The sequence below is a fragment of the Giraffa tippelskirchi genome, chromosome 6, assembly GCF_054371585.1.
Source record: "Giraffa tippelskirchi isolate mGirTip1 chromosome 6, T2T-mGirTip1v1.2.pri, whole genome shotgun sequence".
In the NCBI taxonomy this organism is placed as follows: Eukaryota; Metazoa; Chordata; class Mammalia; order Artiodactyla; family Giraffidae; genus Giraffa; species Giraffa tippelskirchi.
In genome coordinates this window covers 69,673,709-69,692,910 of record NC_137280.1, presented here as the reverse complement: position 1 = coordinate 69,692,910, position 19,202 = coordinate 69,673,709, and the positions used below count along the sequence as shown (strand labels likewise).

The 19,202-nt window shown below is 52.7% G+C and overlaps 1 protein-coding gene across 7 annotated transcripts in view; it reads left to right on the top strand.

The window, feature by feature from the left end:
* Window positions 1-18,966, top strand: part of ZFAT (zinc finger and AT-hook domain containing) — a 159,522-nt gene extending 140,556 nt beyond the window's left edge. For all 7 annotated transcript variants that reach the window (XM_081505132.1, XM_081505131.1, XM_081505135.1 and 4 more), the window contains 2 exons: window positions 91-221; window positions 17,468-18,966. In XM_081505132.1, the coding sequence (XP_081361258.1) occupies window positions 91-221; window positions 17,468-17,707 (371 nt within the window). In that variant the 3' untranslated portion in view covers window positions 17,708-18,966. The remainder of the gene's footprint in view (window positions 1-90; window positions 222-17,467) is intronic.
* The last annotated feature ends 236 nt before the right edge of the window (window positions 18,967-19,202 follow it).

The window sequence follows — 19,202 nt, the reverse complement described above, 5'->3', positions numbered from 1 at the left end:
ACCATGGCCTCTAGGAAGGGCTGCTTCTGTGTTCAGTGACCTTCACTGCCCTTGGACTTAACTGTCTCCTGTTTGCTTCTTCCCGCTCAGGTGACCGACTTGACCCCACAGCCGTCAACATCCTCCAGCAGATCATCGAGCTGGGCACCGAGACCCACGATGCCACTGCCGTTGCCTCGGTGGTTGCCATGGCCCCGGGGACTGTGACGGTCGTGAAGCAGGTAGGACCCACCCCTCGTCCTTAAGCACCGTCTCCTCACACTGCCACACACCCTCTGCCCCCTGCCCCGTTTGGTCTTCAGGGCTTTGACCTCCCCAAGGTGGAATTTGGAGTGAAATTGATCTAGTCTCATACATTCTGTTATTCTTTTTTTTTTTTTTAAGATTATTTATTCATTCATTTTTGGCTGTGCTAGGTCTTTGCTGCTGTGGCTGGGCTTTCTCTAGTTGCAGCGAACGGGGGCTGCGCTCTAGCTTCGGTGCGAGGGCTTCTCATTGCGGTGGCTTCTCGTTGCGGAGCACGGGCTGTAGAGCACGCAGGCTCAGTAGTTGCAACTTGCGGGCTTAGTTGCCCCGTGGCACATGGGATCTTCCTGGACCAGGGATTGAACTCGTGTCCCCTGCACTGGCAGGCTGATCCTTAACCCCCAGGCCACCAGGGAGGTCCTGTTTTCTTCCTCTTATTACAGGATTGATTGTATCTGCAAGAGCTCCATATGTTGGGGCTGTGATGCTGAGGAAGGTGCATCACCCCTTCCAGAATGAAATTCCAGAAACTCCATTCTTTTCCTTTCAATGAAAGGAATCCCTGAGTGAAATAAGCGTGATATGGACAGGTCTGGACACATCTGTGGTCAAAAGCAGCCTCAGTGCCTAAGGCACGAGTTAGTGGAGCAGAGGAGCTGTGGGGACACCCAGAGGGGCCAGGAGGGCTTCCAGGGGCCTGGCCTTTTAAATACTAAACATCACCTGATGGAATCAACACAGGATGGCTGAACTAAACTGATGGGAAGAAATTGGCCACTGTGTGAGTAAAAGTTACTCTACTTATTGATAGTTGTTACACCGTTTGGCTCATTTCCTCTCCTCCTAACCTCAGAGGAGACTTCACTATTTGTTAGGATGCGGTGTGCGTCATGATCAGGTCATCCTGTTTGTCCGTACCTCTCTCTACTGCCTCTGGCTTTACAAGACTTGCAAGCTGGCTTACGCAGATGCTTAAGAAAACCAACATAGCAAGCACGTCAGAACTAGGGCAGACCCAGGGTGTGTCGTTTAGAATCAAAGTTCAAGTTTGTGGAGAAAGTTCAATGGCAGACCGTAGCATTTTACAGGGTTATCCATTGTTTCAGTGATTCACTCAGGAAGTGTTTAGTAAGTGGCTGCAGCGTTTCTCCTTGCTGGCTCTCTAGGAGAGAACTGACGTTTGCCATCAAAGTGGTTACTCTGGTGGGAAAAAGATCAGTAAGACAGAGAGGTTGTCAAATGGTGAACAAGGGCAGAGGAGAAAAGTAAAATCAGAAAGGGGGAGGGACGGGGGCTGAGAAAGTGGGGGTTGGGGGCTGTTGTTGGGGCAGGTCTCTGACGTTTACCCCGAGACCTGGGAGAGGTGGGCTTCACTAGAACGATCCAACTTCTGCTGTACATGTGGTACCAAGTTTGATAATAACAAGAAGGAAGCGTGAAACAGTTAACAGTAGAAGAGGTAAGGTTTTCTTGGCAAATAAATAATTTCTTAATGCGGCTCTCCTCTCCCTGAGAGTGATGTGTTGTTTGTGACTTGCCTCCGATAATTCAGTGGATTTCCCAGTGCTGCCCCCCTGACTGCCACCCCGCCAGGTGCGCCCAGGGCCAGGCCACAGCGCAAGCAGGGAGTTCAGGCTATGGAGCTCCCAGCGGAATTAGTGCATTCAGGTTCAGGTCTGGATTTCCGGCTCCACAGACAAGACTTAGTGCATCTAGATGATCGTTTGGATACTCCACGTGTTCGTACTCCTCTGTTAGGGTGCTGTCTCTCCGTGAGACCCTGGGCAGAGGTCAGACGGGACAGCAGGAGTCTGATGTTTCAGGCTGAGGGGCCGCGTGTTCTGCATTGTTGGGAGCAGATTCATAACGCCTCTAGGCCAAATGCTGTCTCACCTTTTCTTTGTTTTTGTTCGATTGCAGTCTTCAATATGTCTTGTAATCTCTTCTGAAAGTCCTTGTCTGTATCGTGGCGTGTGTAGTCCCTAGCTAGACCCGGCCACTTCAGGAAGGGCATTAGGGGAACTTTGGCTGTTGCGGGCATGCCAGATCCTTTGGAGAACTGCAGGGAGGCACCACCGCTGTGACTCATGACTTCCTTCTAGGAACAGGATGGATTTGCTGCTCCCTGGAGACATGATTTATTGCGCGTCGCAGGCGGAGTGGTGATATGCGAGGTTGCGGGTAGAGGAGATAGCTTAGCTGTGTTCCGAGGCATTAGGGTGACAGCATGACGAGGGATAAGGCAGATAAGCCTCCGGTGCAGCCCTGTAAAGAGGGATAATGTGTTCGCAGTGGTGGAAAATCGGGGCACCCTTCAGTCTTCGGTTTACTGAAACCACAGGGCTCAGAGGGGTGTCACTGTTTAACGTGGACTTGAGTAACTGCACTTGGAAATGTTCCCTGAGGATGTGAATCCTGTCCGCCTGGCTGGCACCTGGCGCATCAAGGGTTAACTGGGGGCGTCCCTGGTGGCTCAGAGAGTAAAGAATCCGCCTGCAATGCAGGAGACCTGCGTTCACTTCCTGGGTTGGGAAGATACCCTGTAGATGGGAATGGCTACTCACTCCAGTGTTCTTGCCTGGAGAATTCCGTAGACAGAGGAGCCCGGTAGGGATGTGAGTCCTGTCCGCCTGGCTGGCACCTGGAGCTCTAAGGCTGTTGATAAATGATGGCTGGGAGAATGGATGGGTGGACAGATGGTCAGGGAGGCCTCAGATGGCCCCTGCAATGCCTATGAGGTTGCGCTGTGTCAGGCTCCCCTAGCTAAAGGACTGCCCTCTCTATTCAGTTGTCTTATTTAAGCTTAAATATAGCTGTTTTTTAAAATGTATTTATTTGGCTATGCCAGTTCCTTATTTGCGTTGTTACAGGTTCTTTAGTTGCAGCTTGCAGGCAGGATCTAGTTTCTTCACCAGGGATCAAACCCAGGCCCCTGGCATTGGGTGTGTGGCATCTTAGCCACTGGACCACTAGGAATGTTCCAATAGAGCTATTTTTATTACAGAAATCAGTTTCATTTTTTTTTTTCTTTTAACTAAAGTCTGGTTTAGGATTTTCCAGTAGAGAAATCATATCTGTTTACTGAGTGTACTTAGGCCACTCAGATGTGGACTCTGGGGCACCTGCTGGGGATCCGTGATGTTCCCTTCACCCTGGATTTAGGACTACTGACTGGTTTGATCACCTTGCTGTCTGAGGTACTGTCAACAATGGTCCATATAGTTAAAGCTTTGCTTTTCCCGGAGTCATGTACAGATGTGAGAGCTGGACCATAAAGAAGGCTGAGCACTGAAGAATTGATGCTTTCAAACTGCGGTGCTAGAGAAGAATCTTGAGAGTCCCTTGGACAGCAAGTCAATCCCAAAGGAAATCAACCCTGAATATTCATTGGAAGGACTGATGCTGAAGCTGAAGCTTCAATACTTTGGCCACCCGATGGGAAGTGCCGACTCATTGGAGAAAGACCCTGATGGTGGGAAAGATTGAAGGCAGGAAGAAGAGGAGGCGACAGAGGCTGAGATGGTTGGATGGCATCACCGACTCAATAGACATGCGTTAAAGCAAGCTCCAGGAGATAGTGAAGGACAGGGAAGCCTGGCGTGCTACAGTCCATGGGGTCACAGTATCCTATGGCCTCGTGATAATCCAGGGTCTTTCTGAGATAATTTGAGTGCTGTCTGCTGCTGAGGTTACCCCTACACAGTAGGTGGCAGACCTGGGCACCCCTTGGCCCAATTGAGGTGACACACAATATTAACCTTCACACATGTTCACGTGATGCGTTTCAAAGTATGAGGGCCTCTGTCAGTGGAAAGTCTTTGTTAATCCAGGCTACTGTTTACTGAGATACTCCGCTGTCATAGAGATGATTTCGAGTCACAGACTTCAGGGCGAGGTGGCAGCCCTGGGAAGCACGCACGCCTTGGGACACCTTTGTTTCTAATCGCAGGTGACATTTCCTCTCAAGGTTCAAGAATGAGAGCCACCTTGCAGGTCCTTGAAAGAGTCATGGTTGAGGAAGGGCGAACCTCAGGGGTCCTCTACTTTCATCCCCAGGTAAAGAGCGAGCAGATGGTTCTCCTTGTCCTCCCCTGCGACGTGAGGGGTTCAGCAGTGACTGTGGTTAGAGACTCTCTGTGGACAGGCCTGTGTCTCTGTCCCCGCTCCTGCGTCTCTGCAGCGCTTCCTAGAGTTGCACTCTCCTGCTTTTGTTTCCCCCTACGTGCTGGAGGCTAAGACCCACCCCAGACCTGCAGGCACTCGCCCATTTCCCCGTGTAGACCCTCAGCCTGGCGTGGCCCAGAATGATGCTGCCACCATCCTGTTCAAAATCCCAACTGTTCTTCCCACTTGCTTTTACTGCTGATTAAAAACAGACAAAAACCAAACTTCAAAGCAGAAGTTCTGGCTTTGTCAAAAGCACCCCACCTCTGGAGGGTGCTTTTGCACGTTCCGTGTCACCTCCGGGCAGGTCCCCTGTGGTGGCTGGTGCTGGAAGCCGAGGTCAGCACTTGCCCGCCTGGAGGAATGGAGCCCTCCCAGCCTCCCCTACAGGCTCAGCAGGCAGCCCGAGAGGCAGTTTCTGTAGCAGGTCTCACCGGAAGAGGTACGTTGGTTGGCAGCCAGCACTGGAATTGCTGTCTGTTATTTGCGGTTCGTTATTTTGGTGAGGAAACGCTGTCCACTCCTGTGGCCGTGCTTGTGCATCAGTTGCCTGTTTTCAGGGAAACTGGGGTGCAGCCTGTCCTGTTTTTCATGTAAGGCCCTGAGTCTCATGGTCCCCGGAACCTCTTTCATCCTGTCCATCTGTGTGGGGGCATTCTGGTGGGGAGAAGCCACTCTTCGGAGGGGATTTCTCATGTGCAGCCCCTGAGTGGGGGGCCGCACTGCTGTGGTCCATCCAGCAGAGGAGCCCAGGATGGGCCTCCTGACGCGCTGGGGGCGGATGCTGAGCATCCTCATAAGATCTGTGGCAAAATAATGGGGGGAGGGACCTGGAAGGTGATTTGTGTGAGGGAACAAAAGCTATTTTTATTACTACTTAAAATCAGTCACTCCATCCCCTGAATTTGATCACTTAACTCTCAGCGAGAGACCTGATGGAAGAATCACACGTCTGTGTGAGATGCTCTTGTAAACCATGGAAATCACTGGAGATGCCGGCCACCCGTGTTGCCATAAAGGGAGACTGAGTTGAGGTCTCCCCCTCGTCCTGCCCGCAGACGGGGCTAGGTGGAGCCACCCTGTTCTCTTATCGCTTTAAGCTCCAATAATCTGGGAGTTAATAAGTGTCCTTACCCGTTCCTACAGAGGCTCTGTTGGACTCACACCGTAAACTGACCTCTCCCCAACTCCCCCGAATGCCTGGAAATTACAGGAGAGCCACCCCTTCTTCTCTCTCCATTCACATCTCTCCCTGAGAACCTGCTTTGTCTTCAGATCACTTGCGTATGAGCATGGGAGACGTCATAATCACAGATTTTTATTCTTTTCCTCATCGCCAAACCCTGGCACCTTCAGTTGACTATCTGTTCTACTTCCCGGGTACAGTGGCTTTACCACCGCTGCGGTTCATCTAAGGATTCTTTCCTAGAAGAGTGAGACTGTATATAATCTTGAAAGAACTGATCGTAGCTGCAGCCTCACTCCTCTGGAAGCACTGCTAATGTTTGCTGTGTGTCCTCGCCATGTGGTGGGAATGTCCCACGTCCTCCCACGCGCGCTGACTCTGCACTGTAATGACAGTTGCGACGGATTCGTGCCTTGGGAAGTCCCGTGCCGGGGAGCCACCTGCCTTTCGTGGGCAGTCAGATTCGATGCAGACTGCAGAACTGAGGGCATCAGCGTCCCCTTTGCTTGCTGACCCTTGGATGATCTAATTCTGGATTCTCTGTTAGTGGTAGAAGCAATGCCTGCCATCCAGATAGACGTCTACCTTTTATCTTCTGATTCCCAGTTCTTCTGATTGTTATATAAATGGGGAAGTCTCACCAACTCCCTTCTCTGTTTCTCCCTCTTCTCATAGCCCTTCGCATGAGAGCCAGTTTTCACCTGCTCATTTTGATTGGTGAGGTCTGGCTCCTGCCTAAAGAACTTTGTGGCACAATTTATTTGATCCTGGGGCTCTGCCAACTTGAATTACATCAAGCATCTAATTACACACACAGGTAGCCTCTTCAAATATTTGCCCACTTCACATTCCTTATGGAGTGCCTGCCACTGAGCTGAGTGGTGACCTTCAGCATATAGATCCAGACAGTTCACTCGGGGGCTTGGCTACGGGGGTAACCAGGGTACCCCCCAGTAACATGAGGTGTCATGCCAGCTGCTGTCCTTGCTGAGCCTGCATTAGTTCTCCCTCAGCCATTTCAATCTTTGTCTTTGCTTAAATACAACTTCCCTCAGTGATTTCCGTTTCTGGTATGATGTCTGAGGCTGATATTCACGACTGCTTCCTTTCACGGCTCTTTTATGACTTGCTGAGCCCTCCTATTCCATGGCGGTGACTGAAAATTCCATCTCTTTGTGAAATTTTAAAAGTAAAAGTAAGTTCCATTATATATCCATGATCTTATGGGAAATTGTCTGAGAAAGCAGAGAATAAAAGCTTTTCTTTTTCCATCCTGACACTCTTTTCCACCTACGACGTTGTTAGCTGACCTGAAGATGTCCGTCACTGAACCCTGCTGCTCATCCCCTTTACCCTGAGTCCTCATTTCCCCCTGTGCCTCAGAAGCTGCAGCTCGGTTGGTGCAGTTTGCAGAATCCCACTTTATTTGAGTGTTAACACTCTTGTGTTTGAGGCTTCCCTGGTGACTCACTGGTAAAGTGGTAAACCCTCCTGATGATGCAGGAGACACGGGTATGATCCCTGGGTCGGGAAGATCCCTTGGAGAAGAAAACGGCGACTCACTCCCGTATTCTTGCCTGGGAAATCCCACGGACAGAGGAACGTGGTGGGCTACAGTCCATGGGGTTGGGTCGCAAAGAGTCAGACACGACTTAGCAGCAACTAAACAGCAACAACAGCCCAACTCTCGTGTTTATTACTGTTTGCTCGGGTGAATGTTTTCTGATCCATGTCCTTGGCCAGGGCAGCTGGATTTTAGTTGCCTCCTCCAGTCCCTGCAGCATCCCCTTGCTGGCTGAGATCTCTAGGTCTGCTGCAGGTTTGGGGCAAAGGCAGGGCTCTGATAGGAGGAACCAGAGCTGCAATCACCATCCAAAGGGGGTCTGGTCCAGCCTTCCTCAGGCTCGGCCCAGGGCAGTGCTGCTGCAGGCTCGTTCTTGCTCCCACTCGGGCGGGAGTGCCCGTCTTAGCCTAGGAGTAGCAAGGCCTCTGGACTTCACACCCCTCCCCCTGCCTCCTGTCTGTCTAGTAAACACAGCTCTCCAGTCCTGCTCCTGGGAATCTGTCTTCCCTCCTCGGCCTCTCTCACCCCCACGTCTGATCCATCAGCAAGTCCTCTCCCTGCTGTGGGCGCTTCCTTCATAAGGTACCTTAAATAGTCCCTCTGTCCCCAGGCTGCCGCCTCTATCAAGCCTTGACTGCGCAGAATGTGGTCCCCGGGCCAGCAGCATCAGCATCAGGGAGCTTGTTAGAAACGCAGACTGTCTGGGCCCCCTCAGACCTGCTGAATCAGACTCCTCATCGCACCGTCGTCCCATCCCCGGGCAGCTAGTGAGTGTCGTGGAGCCCAGGGAGCTCTGCCATGAGCTGTCAGCCTCCCTCCCTGGTCACAGACCTGGCTCTTCACCAGGCTTCGTGCTTCCTTTCCTGTGGCTCTAAATTCGAGTTTTCAGACAGAGTGATCTTTTCAAAACGTGAATCAGATCCTGGGATCCCTGGGGGACCAGACTCCAGAAGCTGAGCTAGGTGGGCTGGGGTGCCCGTGGTGGGGCAGCCTGTGTTTCCAGTTGCTGTGGATGCCCTGCCCGGGGAGCCTCAGGCCCTGAAGATGGAGCCCCTCCCTGGATGAGCCTGCACAGGGGGTCTCCTGAGAAGCCCATTTCAGGGGTCACCCCAGGCCAGGTCACAGTGGGTGGGGAAGGACGCAGCCAGTAGTGCAGGAAGCAGCTGAAAGGGAGCCAGACTGGCTGCACTTGACCCTGTGTCATTCCCGAAATAGTGTGTGGCCTGGGGCAAAGCCCTCTCTGAAATTCTGTTGTTTCATCTGTAAAGTGGGAAAATAATAGAACCTACCCTGTGGGGCTGATGTGCGGGTTATGTGTAATTATGCAAATGAAGCAGTTGGCGGCCTGCCTGGCTCTGGTTGAGTCTAATCTCAGCTCCTGTCATAGGAGTGATATAGCTCCTTAACTCCAGTCTGAGCGCCTAGAAGTCAGCCATAACTGTTTTTGCTTCTGGTAGCTTCTGTACAGCAGGCGGGTTCCGATGCAGCCGTCCAGGCCCCGTGCTCAGCAGTAGGAGTCCCAGCATGGGTGATATGCTTCCTGCTTCATAGGAGAGTCTGTTGCCTGGTCCAGGTAGATGGTTGCATCATGTTCACGGCTGAAGACAATGTGACCCCGTCCCACGTGCCGTGGTTGTGACATTTGGGGTCACCCCCCTGGAGAATGGAGAAGGGAATGGCAACCCACTGCAGTATTCTTGCCTGGAGAATCCCATGGGTAGAGGAGCCTGGCAGGCTGCAGTCCATGGGGTCGCAAAGAGGACACGAGTGAACGAGGAACACACACACATCCCTGGAGAAGGCCCTGGAGGAGGCTGATATGGAAAAGCTGGTGCCAAGCAGCATCATGGGACCTCCTGCCCAAAGTAACAGGGAGTTGGATGGGGGGCTCTGAGCCAGAAGGGGCACCTGACTTCAGCACAGGTCCAGAGAGGCCCCAGGTGGGCAGATCTCCCTACTCAGAGAAGTACACGTTGGAAGGAAGGGATCTGTGGCCTGACAAGCAGGAGGCGGTGTCCACGTGGAGTTTCCATCTGGGGTCTGGGGCTGCTCACGTCAGCGCACGTGGTGGGCGTCAACCTCCGAGTTGCACTAGCCTCAGAATAAGACCCTCAAGGTCCCTGACTCTGTTCTTAGACCTACTTTGTTACTAACGAACCTACCTGGGTGAGTTTGAAAAGTGATTGAAGTGGTTTATGTTTTGTTATGATTAACATTCTTTTAACAGGATGCTCTGACAAACCTAGACATCATATTAGACCAGCAGGGCATCACTTGCCAGCAGAGATTCATATAGTCAAAGCTATGGTGTTTCCAGTAGTCATGTACAGATATGAGAGTTGGGCCATAAGGAAAGCCGAATGCCAAACAGTTGATGGCTTTCTAATTGTGGTGCTAGGGAAGACATTTGAGAATCCCTTGGATTACAAGATGAAATCAGTTAATCCTAAAGGAAATCAACCCTTCATATTTATTGGAAGGACTGATGCTGACGCTGGAGCTCCAATACTTTGGCCACCTAATGCCAAGAGCCAACTTACTGGAAAAGACCCTGATGCTGGGAAAGATTGAAGACAGGAGGAGAAGGGGGTGACAGAGGATGAGATGGTTGGATGGCATCACGCATACAGTGGACATGAGTTTGAGCAAACTCTGGGACATGGCAAAGGACAGGGAAGCCTGGTGTGCTGTGGTCCATGGGGTCTCAGAGTCGGACACGACTTAGCGACTGAACAACAAACAGAACTCGGATGTGCTCTGTCGCTGGGGGTTTAGTCTGTCTCCCTGGAGCAGGGGTGGTGGCTCTGAAGGTCCTGGGGGGAACAGTGTGTGTCCTGCCAGCTCCATGTCCTTGTCCCCGGGGTCTCCTGGAGGCTGCCCGTCACCTATGTAAAGGGACATGGAGAGAAACTTCTAGAGGAAACAGATTGTTGGCTCTCAGGGAGAAGAGTCTCCAGCACTGAGGCGAGAAGCCAGTGCCACCTCCCCGCCCGGCACTGAGAGGGGCCCTGGGGATGACAGAGGAAGGGGAGGAGTCCATCAGGCCCAAGTCTGCAGGGAGCGCCCGCCTGTCAGGTCCAGGGGCTGGTGAACATCAGGAGGGTGGAGGTCTTTTGTCCTGAGCCACGTGCAGAGGGAAATGCCCCCCAAATGCAGTGGAGGAGCTTCAGTGAGCACGGTATCGGGACCCCTGCCTGACCCGAGAGTGGTCCACCTGTGGACGGGCTTCCAGGCAGGGGGAGGCTTCCAGGAGAAGCCTGTTCCCCCCACCCCCCGGGACCATGTGCCTGCCAGTGATGCGGAGCCCAGGCATGTGTGACACTGAGTGGAAATTAACGTCTGTGTGCTGACAGGTCACCAAAGGGCAGCATCCTGCACAGCAAACTTGTCTAAATATCAGAAGATTCTCAGAGGCGGTCAGAAGCCACCGCCTGCCCGCTCCCTCCCTGTCGCTGGGAAGATGCTCTGTTTGGGTTCCATTTGAAAATATCTCCTGCAGCAAACATTAGACTCATTCAAGTTGGGCCTGTGGGAAGCTCGGTGCTGAGTGTACACTGTCCAGAGGAGGGTGTGCTAATCAAGACCGGGGAGGGGGGGCGGGCGCGTGGGGAGGTGGCAGTGGTGGGGACACTGCCCCGGAGGGGACGACTCACCAGCAATCGTGAACACCTTTCGCCGCTTCACACCCCTGCCCCGTGCCAGGCATTGGGTCCCCGCTGTTTCTTAATTCTCGACTGAGGCCATGCCGCCCTTCCCGCTGTACCACTGTTCACAGCAGAAGGATTCTGGTCTCCTGAGCTACCTGGTTTCCTGAGATCACACCAATCTGCGCTCAGATGCCTGAGAAACACAACGGGTCCTGGCCACGCACTCCCGCTTTTTGCTGCCCGAGCCCCTGCCTCTAACCCAGCTGCCTGCCCAGTCGGTCCGGCCAACGTGCAAGCCTTTCCACGCTCATCCTGTGATGAGCTCTAGGTCTCTCTTACCGTTTCTGGGTTCCTTTGTCACAGCAAAGAGACCCACCCGTTCCCCCTAGGCCAGGACCCCCCTAACCAAGGCCACTCTGTGCAGGGGGTTCCCCAGTGCCCTGGTGTCTCAGCACCAGGGGACCCAGTGTCGCCAGATGGACCCCTCAGCATCTCAGAGCAAGGACACACTGGCGGGGACTGTTTTCATGGAGCAGTCAGTCTTTACAACCTGGACTTTGGACTGTTTATGGGGTGTGTATTTTCAGAAAAAAAGAAAGTATCTGCTGTCTCCTTGCAATCAAGAGCAAAATACGGTGGAGGGGAGGAATGACGCCGTGGTCGTCTCCTGAAAGCGGGCATGTGTCACAGCTCTCCTCCCTTCCCGGGGGTATTCGTGCTCTTTTTTTAAAAGGCTTTAAATCTTCTTTGATCTCTGGAATGGCTTCTCCCTGTCTGTGAATATCTTTTGCTATCTTTTGATATTTCCACAAATTTCTTGCACATAGTATTCACCCCCTCTTTTTTTTTTGGTCCCCTAGATATGTATATATTTTTAGAGTTGGGAATTTATGATGCTTTTTTATAAACCACATTCGTTTATACCTTTGCTTTCCTCTATAAATTCAGGATCATATTTACCATTTCCCTTTGTTTCTGATTCAGGCAACGCCACACCTGACCTAGGGTTGTTACCGTAAACATGCTTGCTTATTAACCTTGGAAAATGGGTCTGCAGTCTCCTGTTGAGAATGCTGGAGGAAGCTCTTGCTTGGCTATAATTTAAGCAGTGAGTGAAACCCTAATTGCTGGAAAAAAATAAGACACCTTCCCTAGAGCTTCAACACACCCAGGGGAGTGTTTCACCTAAAGGAACTGACTGCAGGGTTCTTTTTCATTCTTGTTTTCCGGTTTGTCATGTTTGGATTTTTGTCTGCAACACTCTAATTCTCACTGTATTCTGGAGTCTGAAAATTTCTGCAGTGCAAGGGACCTTAGAGGATGTTTGCATTCTTGCGATTCCTGGAAACCCTCCAGTGTTCAAGACCAGGGTCACCTCCTGCAGGAAACCACTGCTGACCACCACCCGCTCCCCGCGCACCCAGCTCCGCCCCACCCTGGGGGTCCAGGAGAAGTGTCCTGTCCAACCCCTCTGCTGAACTGGAGACGCTTTGTGTCTAGAACGTGGGGGACCCACAGTTCAGTCTCCAGCCTCCAGCAGAGTGTGTGACAATTAATTCTCAGTGAGAGTGTCTGAAATACAGGGGGCTGAGTGTATGACAGACGAGAGCCAGACACTTGTCCAATGGCTTATTCAGTAAACAGTTCAGTATTCAGAGGTGTCCATATGGAGCCCGCTAGTCTGTCTGTCTTGCAGAGCAGGTGCTAATGTAACATGTCCCTGTTCCAACCAAGGCCACACCTTTGCTGCCCCGCAGCCCATTGCAGGCACCCGCCCTTCAGACCTGCTGCCTCTTGTTTTCATCACTCTACTGGTTTCTCAGTCACTCTGGGCCTTTGTCCGCCTGCCCACTGGCCACCATCATCAGGCGATCCTCCGAGGGGCCTGAGTGCACGTGGGGACCCCAGCAAGCAGCATTTTGTGCTGCAAGGTCCCTTCAGAACCAGACCTTGTCTTCCTGAGGAAATCAGCCTCCACCCAATAGCTGCATCCGCCTTCTGCAGGATCTGCTGCGTTCACTCTGCACAGTGACTCCCATTCCTGCTGCTGCAGGGGACACGTGGCCTTGGGACCTTTTTCATATTCTCGGGGCGTAGGCTGAGAGGACACGTGGCCCTGGGACCTCTTCCCTTGTCGTCTTCTCTTGGGGTGCAGGCCGAGTGCCTTATGGACTGCTCTGGAGAGGTCAGCTTTTCCACAGCTGTCCAGGTGCTCGCCCTGTTCCCAGTCCAGCGCTGATGACTATCCTGCACATCTGAGGGAAAATGTTTTCTCAGCCAAGACACTTTGTGGCGTTTGAAAGAAGCATTTTCCTTCTTCCTCTTTCTTTTTCCTCTCTTACTTTTTGCCTTCTTTCCCCCAATTATTAAAGGACTATGTTATTTTTAAAAAATAAATTAGGTAACAGAAAAAAGAAAAGAAGGGCCCCTGGTTGCAAAGCATGTAGATGACCGTGGAGAATGCAGATCCCCCTCAAATGCAGGCGTGGGGCCAGATGCTGACTGTTCACGAGGCCCTGGTCAGACCCTTCCTCATGCCAGACCACATCGTAGGTGCTGGAATCAGGTAGCCAAAACACAGCCCAGGCCCCTGCCTTCTCGAAGCTCCTGATGATGAATAGATGGATGAGCAGGTGACGTGGTCTCCAGGGGCGACAGTGCAGTGAAGGGACAAGGGCGGGAGAGGCAGGGGTGTGTCTGAGGCTGCTGCTTCTGCTGGGGTGGGAGTTGTCTGGGAAGTTCCATTGGACACAGTGACACTGAGGCAGGAACTCGGAGTGAAAGAGGGGCTCCAAGCAGGGCAGTCACGTTTCGGGGAGGGCCCAGGTAGCCGGCAGGGTACTGGGTGCAGGGCGGTGGCTCTGGACACACAGGGTCTGGCTGGACAGGGACACCCAGGGGGGCTGTGTGGAGCGTGGGGACACGCAGGATGCACGTAGGATTGCATGCTGCCCTCTTGTCATTTATTTACTCAAAAGCCCTTTTGTCACTTATGGCAGAGTTTGTAGGGCAGGTGGGGGTGCTGAGCATCCGTGTCTTGGAGACAGGACCCCCTCCATGTCTTTAGGAGGCAGAGGCAGGGCGCAGGCCAACCCCATTCATTCCCAGATGCCCCTTAGCCGCTGCATCTCTATGAAGAAGGTAGGGTCTTGGCGGGAAACTCTGAGAGAGAAGAGCCCCTGCAGAGCACCGGGCTTTGTTCGTGATCTGCTCTAGACAGCGCTAGTGGTAAAGACCCTGCCTGCCAATGCAGGAGACATAAGAGACCCGGGTTCGACCCCAAGGTCGGTAAGATCCCCTGGAGGAGGGCATGGCAACCCACTGCAGTATTCTTGCCTGGAGAATCCAGTGGACAGAAGAGGCTGGTGGGCTACAGTCCATAGGGTTGCAAAGAGTCAGACACGACTGAAGCGACTTAGTATACACACGCACAGGGAAGAAAACTAGGTTCTGGAGCACTCGAGGTGGGCAGAGCTGTAGGACTCAGAGCCTGATTTAGTGAATAATTTGCACAGTCCTGTGGGTTAAGGTTTTCCATTAAGCTCTCTGTGCTGCTAATAGTTTAGCTGGAAGATGTGTTAGATACAGCACTTGGGGAAAATGGAGTACCCATCTCAGGGGATAATGACACCGTGAAGGCAGATTATTTCTACCGTGGAGAACAATTGTAAGCCTGTGCTAATAGATTAAACTGCTAGAGTGATCATTCTGAACAAAGAAAATGGTTGAGAGCTATATAGTCAGCCGTAAACTGAATAGGACGGGTAGAGAGTCATAATTTAACCCTACTGATCTATGACATGTCATTTCTTTAGTAGCTGCCACACAGCACCAGCCGGGGAAGGTCCCTGGGCTTGAGATCACCTGGATTAACATCCAGATTTGAGCTACCTTCCAGCCCACTGACTTTAGATGAGTCACTGGGCACTAGAGGTTTTCCTGAGATGCCCAGGCCACAAGATGCCATGTGCAAGTGATGGGCCTGGGGTGAGGAGAGTGTCCACTGGGTGCCATGGGGGCAGAGAAGGAAGTCTGGTTTGCAGAAACATAAAACATTGAAACACAATGTGAGTCATCAGAGGTGGAGTGCATGAGTGTGGGGGAGGGGCTCAGCACCCCCTCTGTGATGTAGCCCTCCATGCCTCCCGGTTCCCGTTTCCACAGCCTCACATAAAGCCGGGCATTTGCACACGCAAGCTCATGAGAACATGAACTCAGGTCAGTACCACGCGGCGACCGAACCCTGGGTGTCGTAGTTATGCTTTGAACGCCCCTCCCATGACACGTGTGCCGGCCAGGAGGGTCACCCTTCGCAGGATTTTTGTGGCTGCACATTCAGCTTTGTCTCCATCACTCTTCCTGGTGGAGTAAGCCCAGAGGGCTGCATTTGGAAAGTTCATTTTGCTCTCAGAATTGGCAGTGCGTGAACCCTGCCCAGTGAGTTTGGTGACTGGCAGGGCGGTGGGCACACGCCTGCTCTTCGCTGCCTCCCCTCCGCCCACCATGCCTTCTCCCACCATCTGCAGACACCACCCATGAGTGGCTCCGGCCCTCATGGGACAGAGTTAGCACGTTTTTTTCCCTTATTTCGAGCCCAGAGGCCTCATCTTGGTCTCTGCCCTTCTTCCCGCGTCTGTGGGCAGTGGTCATGCCTCGGTCATCCTGGGCCCTCCTGGGACCCCGCCCTGCCACCTTGGGAACAGGCACTGTACGCTCTGCTCATCCGAGGCCTGGGCCCGGAGGGATCTCCTTATCTGGGCAGTGGTGTCAGCCCTGATGAGTACTCAGGTGTTAGAGTTGTTCAGAAGAACAGTGAAGTCCGCTTCACTTCTTCTGTGTTCGGGGCTTCATCTCTGATGGCCGTCCCTGTATATGAATAGTGCTGTCGCACCAGGAATGTGTCTCAAAGCTCGTGTATTGGTGGATCTCCCCCGTTTTATCACAATTGTTGGCATCTGTTTACCTGAAGTCGAAGGGCTTGATTTGCCCGCGTGAGGGCCTGGAACCTCAGCGTAAATCCTGCGTGCCCTCCGACTCCTTACTTTCATGTGGAATTGACTGACAGTTCAGAGAAAAGCATCTGTCCAGTATTTCCTCCTCCCTTTCCCACCCTTCTGTCAGGTTCCCTCTTTCAAAGTGAAGTAAATCAATGTTTATTTCTAAAGTCTTGGTTCACAGTACATTTCCCATTTCATGAAATTGAAACAAACAGTAAAAGAAAGGGGGATGAAAGGCCTCCATCTACTGTAGAAAAACAGGTCAGGCTAAATGTGCTAATACTTCCCACTCAGGGTATCTCTAGCTTCTGGAAAGTTCTGTGCAAGTTAGAGGTTCCTTCCAACCAGTAACTGTGTGGAGCTCACCCCAGAGGGCCCTTATCTATTTTCTTCTCTGAGTTAAACCTGACCACACTTCCTGCAACACAGCCCTTCCTGCTAGCAGGGAATAGCTCGAGCCCAGGGCCAAGGGAGGCCCCTGGAAGCCTGAATGTGGGTCCCAGAGATTGTGTGGGTCTTGTTATAGGGGGTTGGGCAGGGAGGAGACTATAACCCAGGCTCCAGCTAGCAGGGAATCAGAAAGTGTTTCATGAGTGGGAGCTCACAGAGGCCACCTGAGCAAGCCCGCTGCTCTGGGTCTCTCCTGGGGATCCTGGGAGTCCTTGCTCCTTCTGTCCCTGCTCTGCCTGGAGCCCACCCCCACACCTCCCGTGGAGGCTGCCCTGGTGCTCGGTTAGAGCATCACCCTGTCCTATGTCTGCCCCCCAGACTGGTTTTCCCCTGCGTGCTCCCCAAGCACCCATCATTCACCTGCACCCAGCTGAGCACCCTTCCGCAGATACTGGCTGCTTGCCCTGGGCCTGCACTTGCCCTGCCCGCCTGGATCCGGTGGGAGCTGTGCCACAGCAATGACATCCTGGCCCTCAGAGATCTCAGTCCACTGGGACCCTGATGAAACGAGGACGGTCTTGTTGAATGAATCAATGAATGAATGAATGAGTAACTGACATGCCGCAGTACCATAGGAAAACATTGTTAGTACATGAATGAAGGCCTGGAAGGTGCGGTGATGTTATTAAGCACCCACCTTGCTTACAAAAGCTTCTTCAGTTCTTACAAAAGCTTCTTCAGTTCTCCAAGCCATTCTCTGAAGTGGGCATTCTAATCTCTGTTTCACAGATGAGACAACGGAGGATCATGGGGGAAAGTGGCCTTTCCGAGGCTCACAGCCCGCAGCGAGGGAGCTGCTGTTTAAGCCCCACCAAGTGCAGGACAGAGAGGTTCTTCCTGCCTTGCCTTCACGCCCCCCTGGGCAAGGCCAGTCTCCCTGACCTCTGTTCCTGTGTCTGATGCTGTCATTCCCCAGCTCAGCAAGTCTGGGCCCTTCATTTTCCTCCTGGGCTGGTTTTCTATCAGTCATTTTTGCACCTCTTAGGGTCTCAACACTTTCTAACTCTTGCCTATGTTATCTGTATTATTTCTCTTCTCAAGATCAAAAGCAGTTGTAAAACAGGTGGGAACACAGAGCAGGGCATTAGCACCAGCTGGAGTATGGCCTTGTCTGGAGTCGGCCTGCTCCGTAGGCAGTCGCTGTGATTCCTCTGGTCCCGGCTGGACCCGGAAGCGGGGCCCATCTTGTGACCTCTCTCTCACCCTCCCGCAGGTCACGGATGAGGAGCCCAGCTCCAACCACACGGTCATGATCCAGGAGACCCTCCAGCAGGCCTCCGTCGAGCTGGCCGAGCAGCACCACCTGGTGGTATCGTCTGACGACGTGGAGGGCATCGAGACAGTCACCGTCTACACGCAGGGCGGGGAGGCCTCAGAGTTCATCGTCTACGTGCAGGAGGCCGTGCAGCCCGTGGAGGAGCAGGCCACGGGGCCACCAGCCCCCGAGCTCTAGGGGAGCCGGGGAGTGCCACAGAGCCACGAGGCAGGGCTGCCCACCCTGCCAGGGCACCCAGGGAGGGCCTCCGCACGTGCTCACCTCTTCCCTCCTGGCTCCAGCGGCCACGCGGGGCCCTCTTGGCCCTCCTCTGGGTGGGCGAGGCCATCATTTGGCATCACCAGCAACACGGGAGCCCCCCTCTCCCCTCCCTGCAGCACAGACACACACACACACACCCTCCCCCACTTCATCTGCTTCCAGGAGGACTTTTGCATCCACTCCCCCAAACAGGGTCCTCCCGGGGCAGCCCCTTTGCGTCGAGATTCAAACAGAGACCACCCCTCCCCTCCCCAGTCCTCATCAGCACCTTCCCTGAATCATGGCCCCAAGCCCTGCCCCTCTCCCCATGAAGGTGCCCCGTCTTTATCTGGGACTGCCCTGAAGCCTGGTGACCGAGAGAGCGCCACCAGAGGAGGTGACCTTAGCGTTTCTGAATCACTTAGGAGAGAAAAGAGGGGAGGGATCGACCTGCAGAGTCCCGCCCTCCTGGAGCCTCCGAGGCACTTACTATCATGTGACATGAGCGTGATTCGATGACCCTCCTAGTCCCATCCCAGGTCGGGGGGTCTCAGCTTCCTCTCTTAGAATTCTTTTGCTTTTCCAATAAATGCACTTCTTCCTATTCGCCTCCCGCTCTGAGGAGGTGGGGTAGATAGAATTGAAGCGTTCGTCTACCCTAGTCCTTCTCCTCCTTTAGGTTGACGGGTTTATGTTCCACCTCCCCACTACCCAGGGCCACCCCCTCTGAGACCCCGGGCCCTAGAACTTGACAGTGACGGTCGTTCTCCCTGTAAAGCACGAGCCTTGTTTCAGGGTCACTATGAGAGGCCAATGGTCTTCCCTTCCACTTCCTGGCACCTCACTTTGGTTTCCTGCAGCCTAGAGGAGGCAGCAGCTGCTCCCCGCTTCAGGAGGGCCAGTAAACCCACCATCAGGCTTTGCCAACGCTCTTAAGTCTGACCTTTTCGTCCAGAGGCTCTTGGTAAACCCCATACCTTTTTGCGCCTCTGCTGTGTGACAGCTTTGTGGGGGTGTCAAGGCAAGTACTGCCGCCCCCCGTCCAGCCCTGGGGTCTCCTGACATTGCCTGAACTCACTGTCCAGCTCACTGAGGTCAAGATTTTTTTTTTTTAATCAAATGATGTTTTATTTAATTTATAGTGATTCTAACCAATTATTTGAATAAACCATCCTTTTGAGGTGTAAAATGCCAAACTGTTGCTTCATGGTTTTAGACTTCCACATTTCTAGACTAAACAATGAAATAATGAAAATACATGACATAGGATGACTCACAAAACTGTTCATACGAAACAAAGTTGTTGATGCTATTTGGGTACTAAAAACAGCCAAAAGTTTTGGTTCAGTAAGGAAGAAAAAAGCTTAAGAATTATTTTTAATTCTACAACAGCTGGTTCTCTTTTGTGGCCAAGGAAGACATTGTTGAGCCA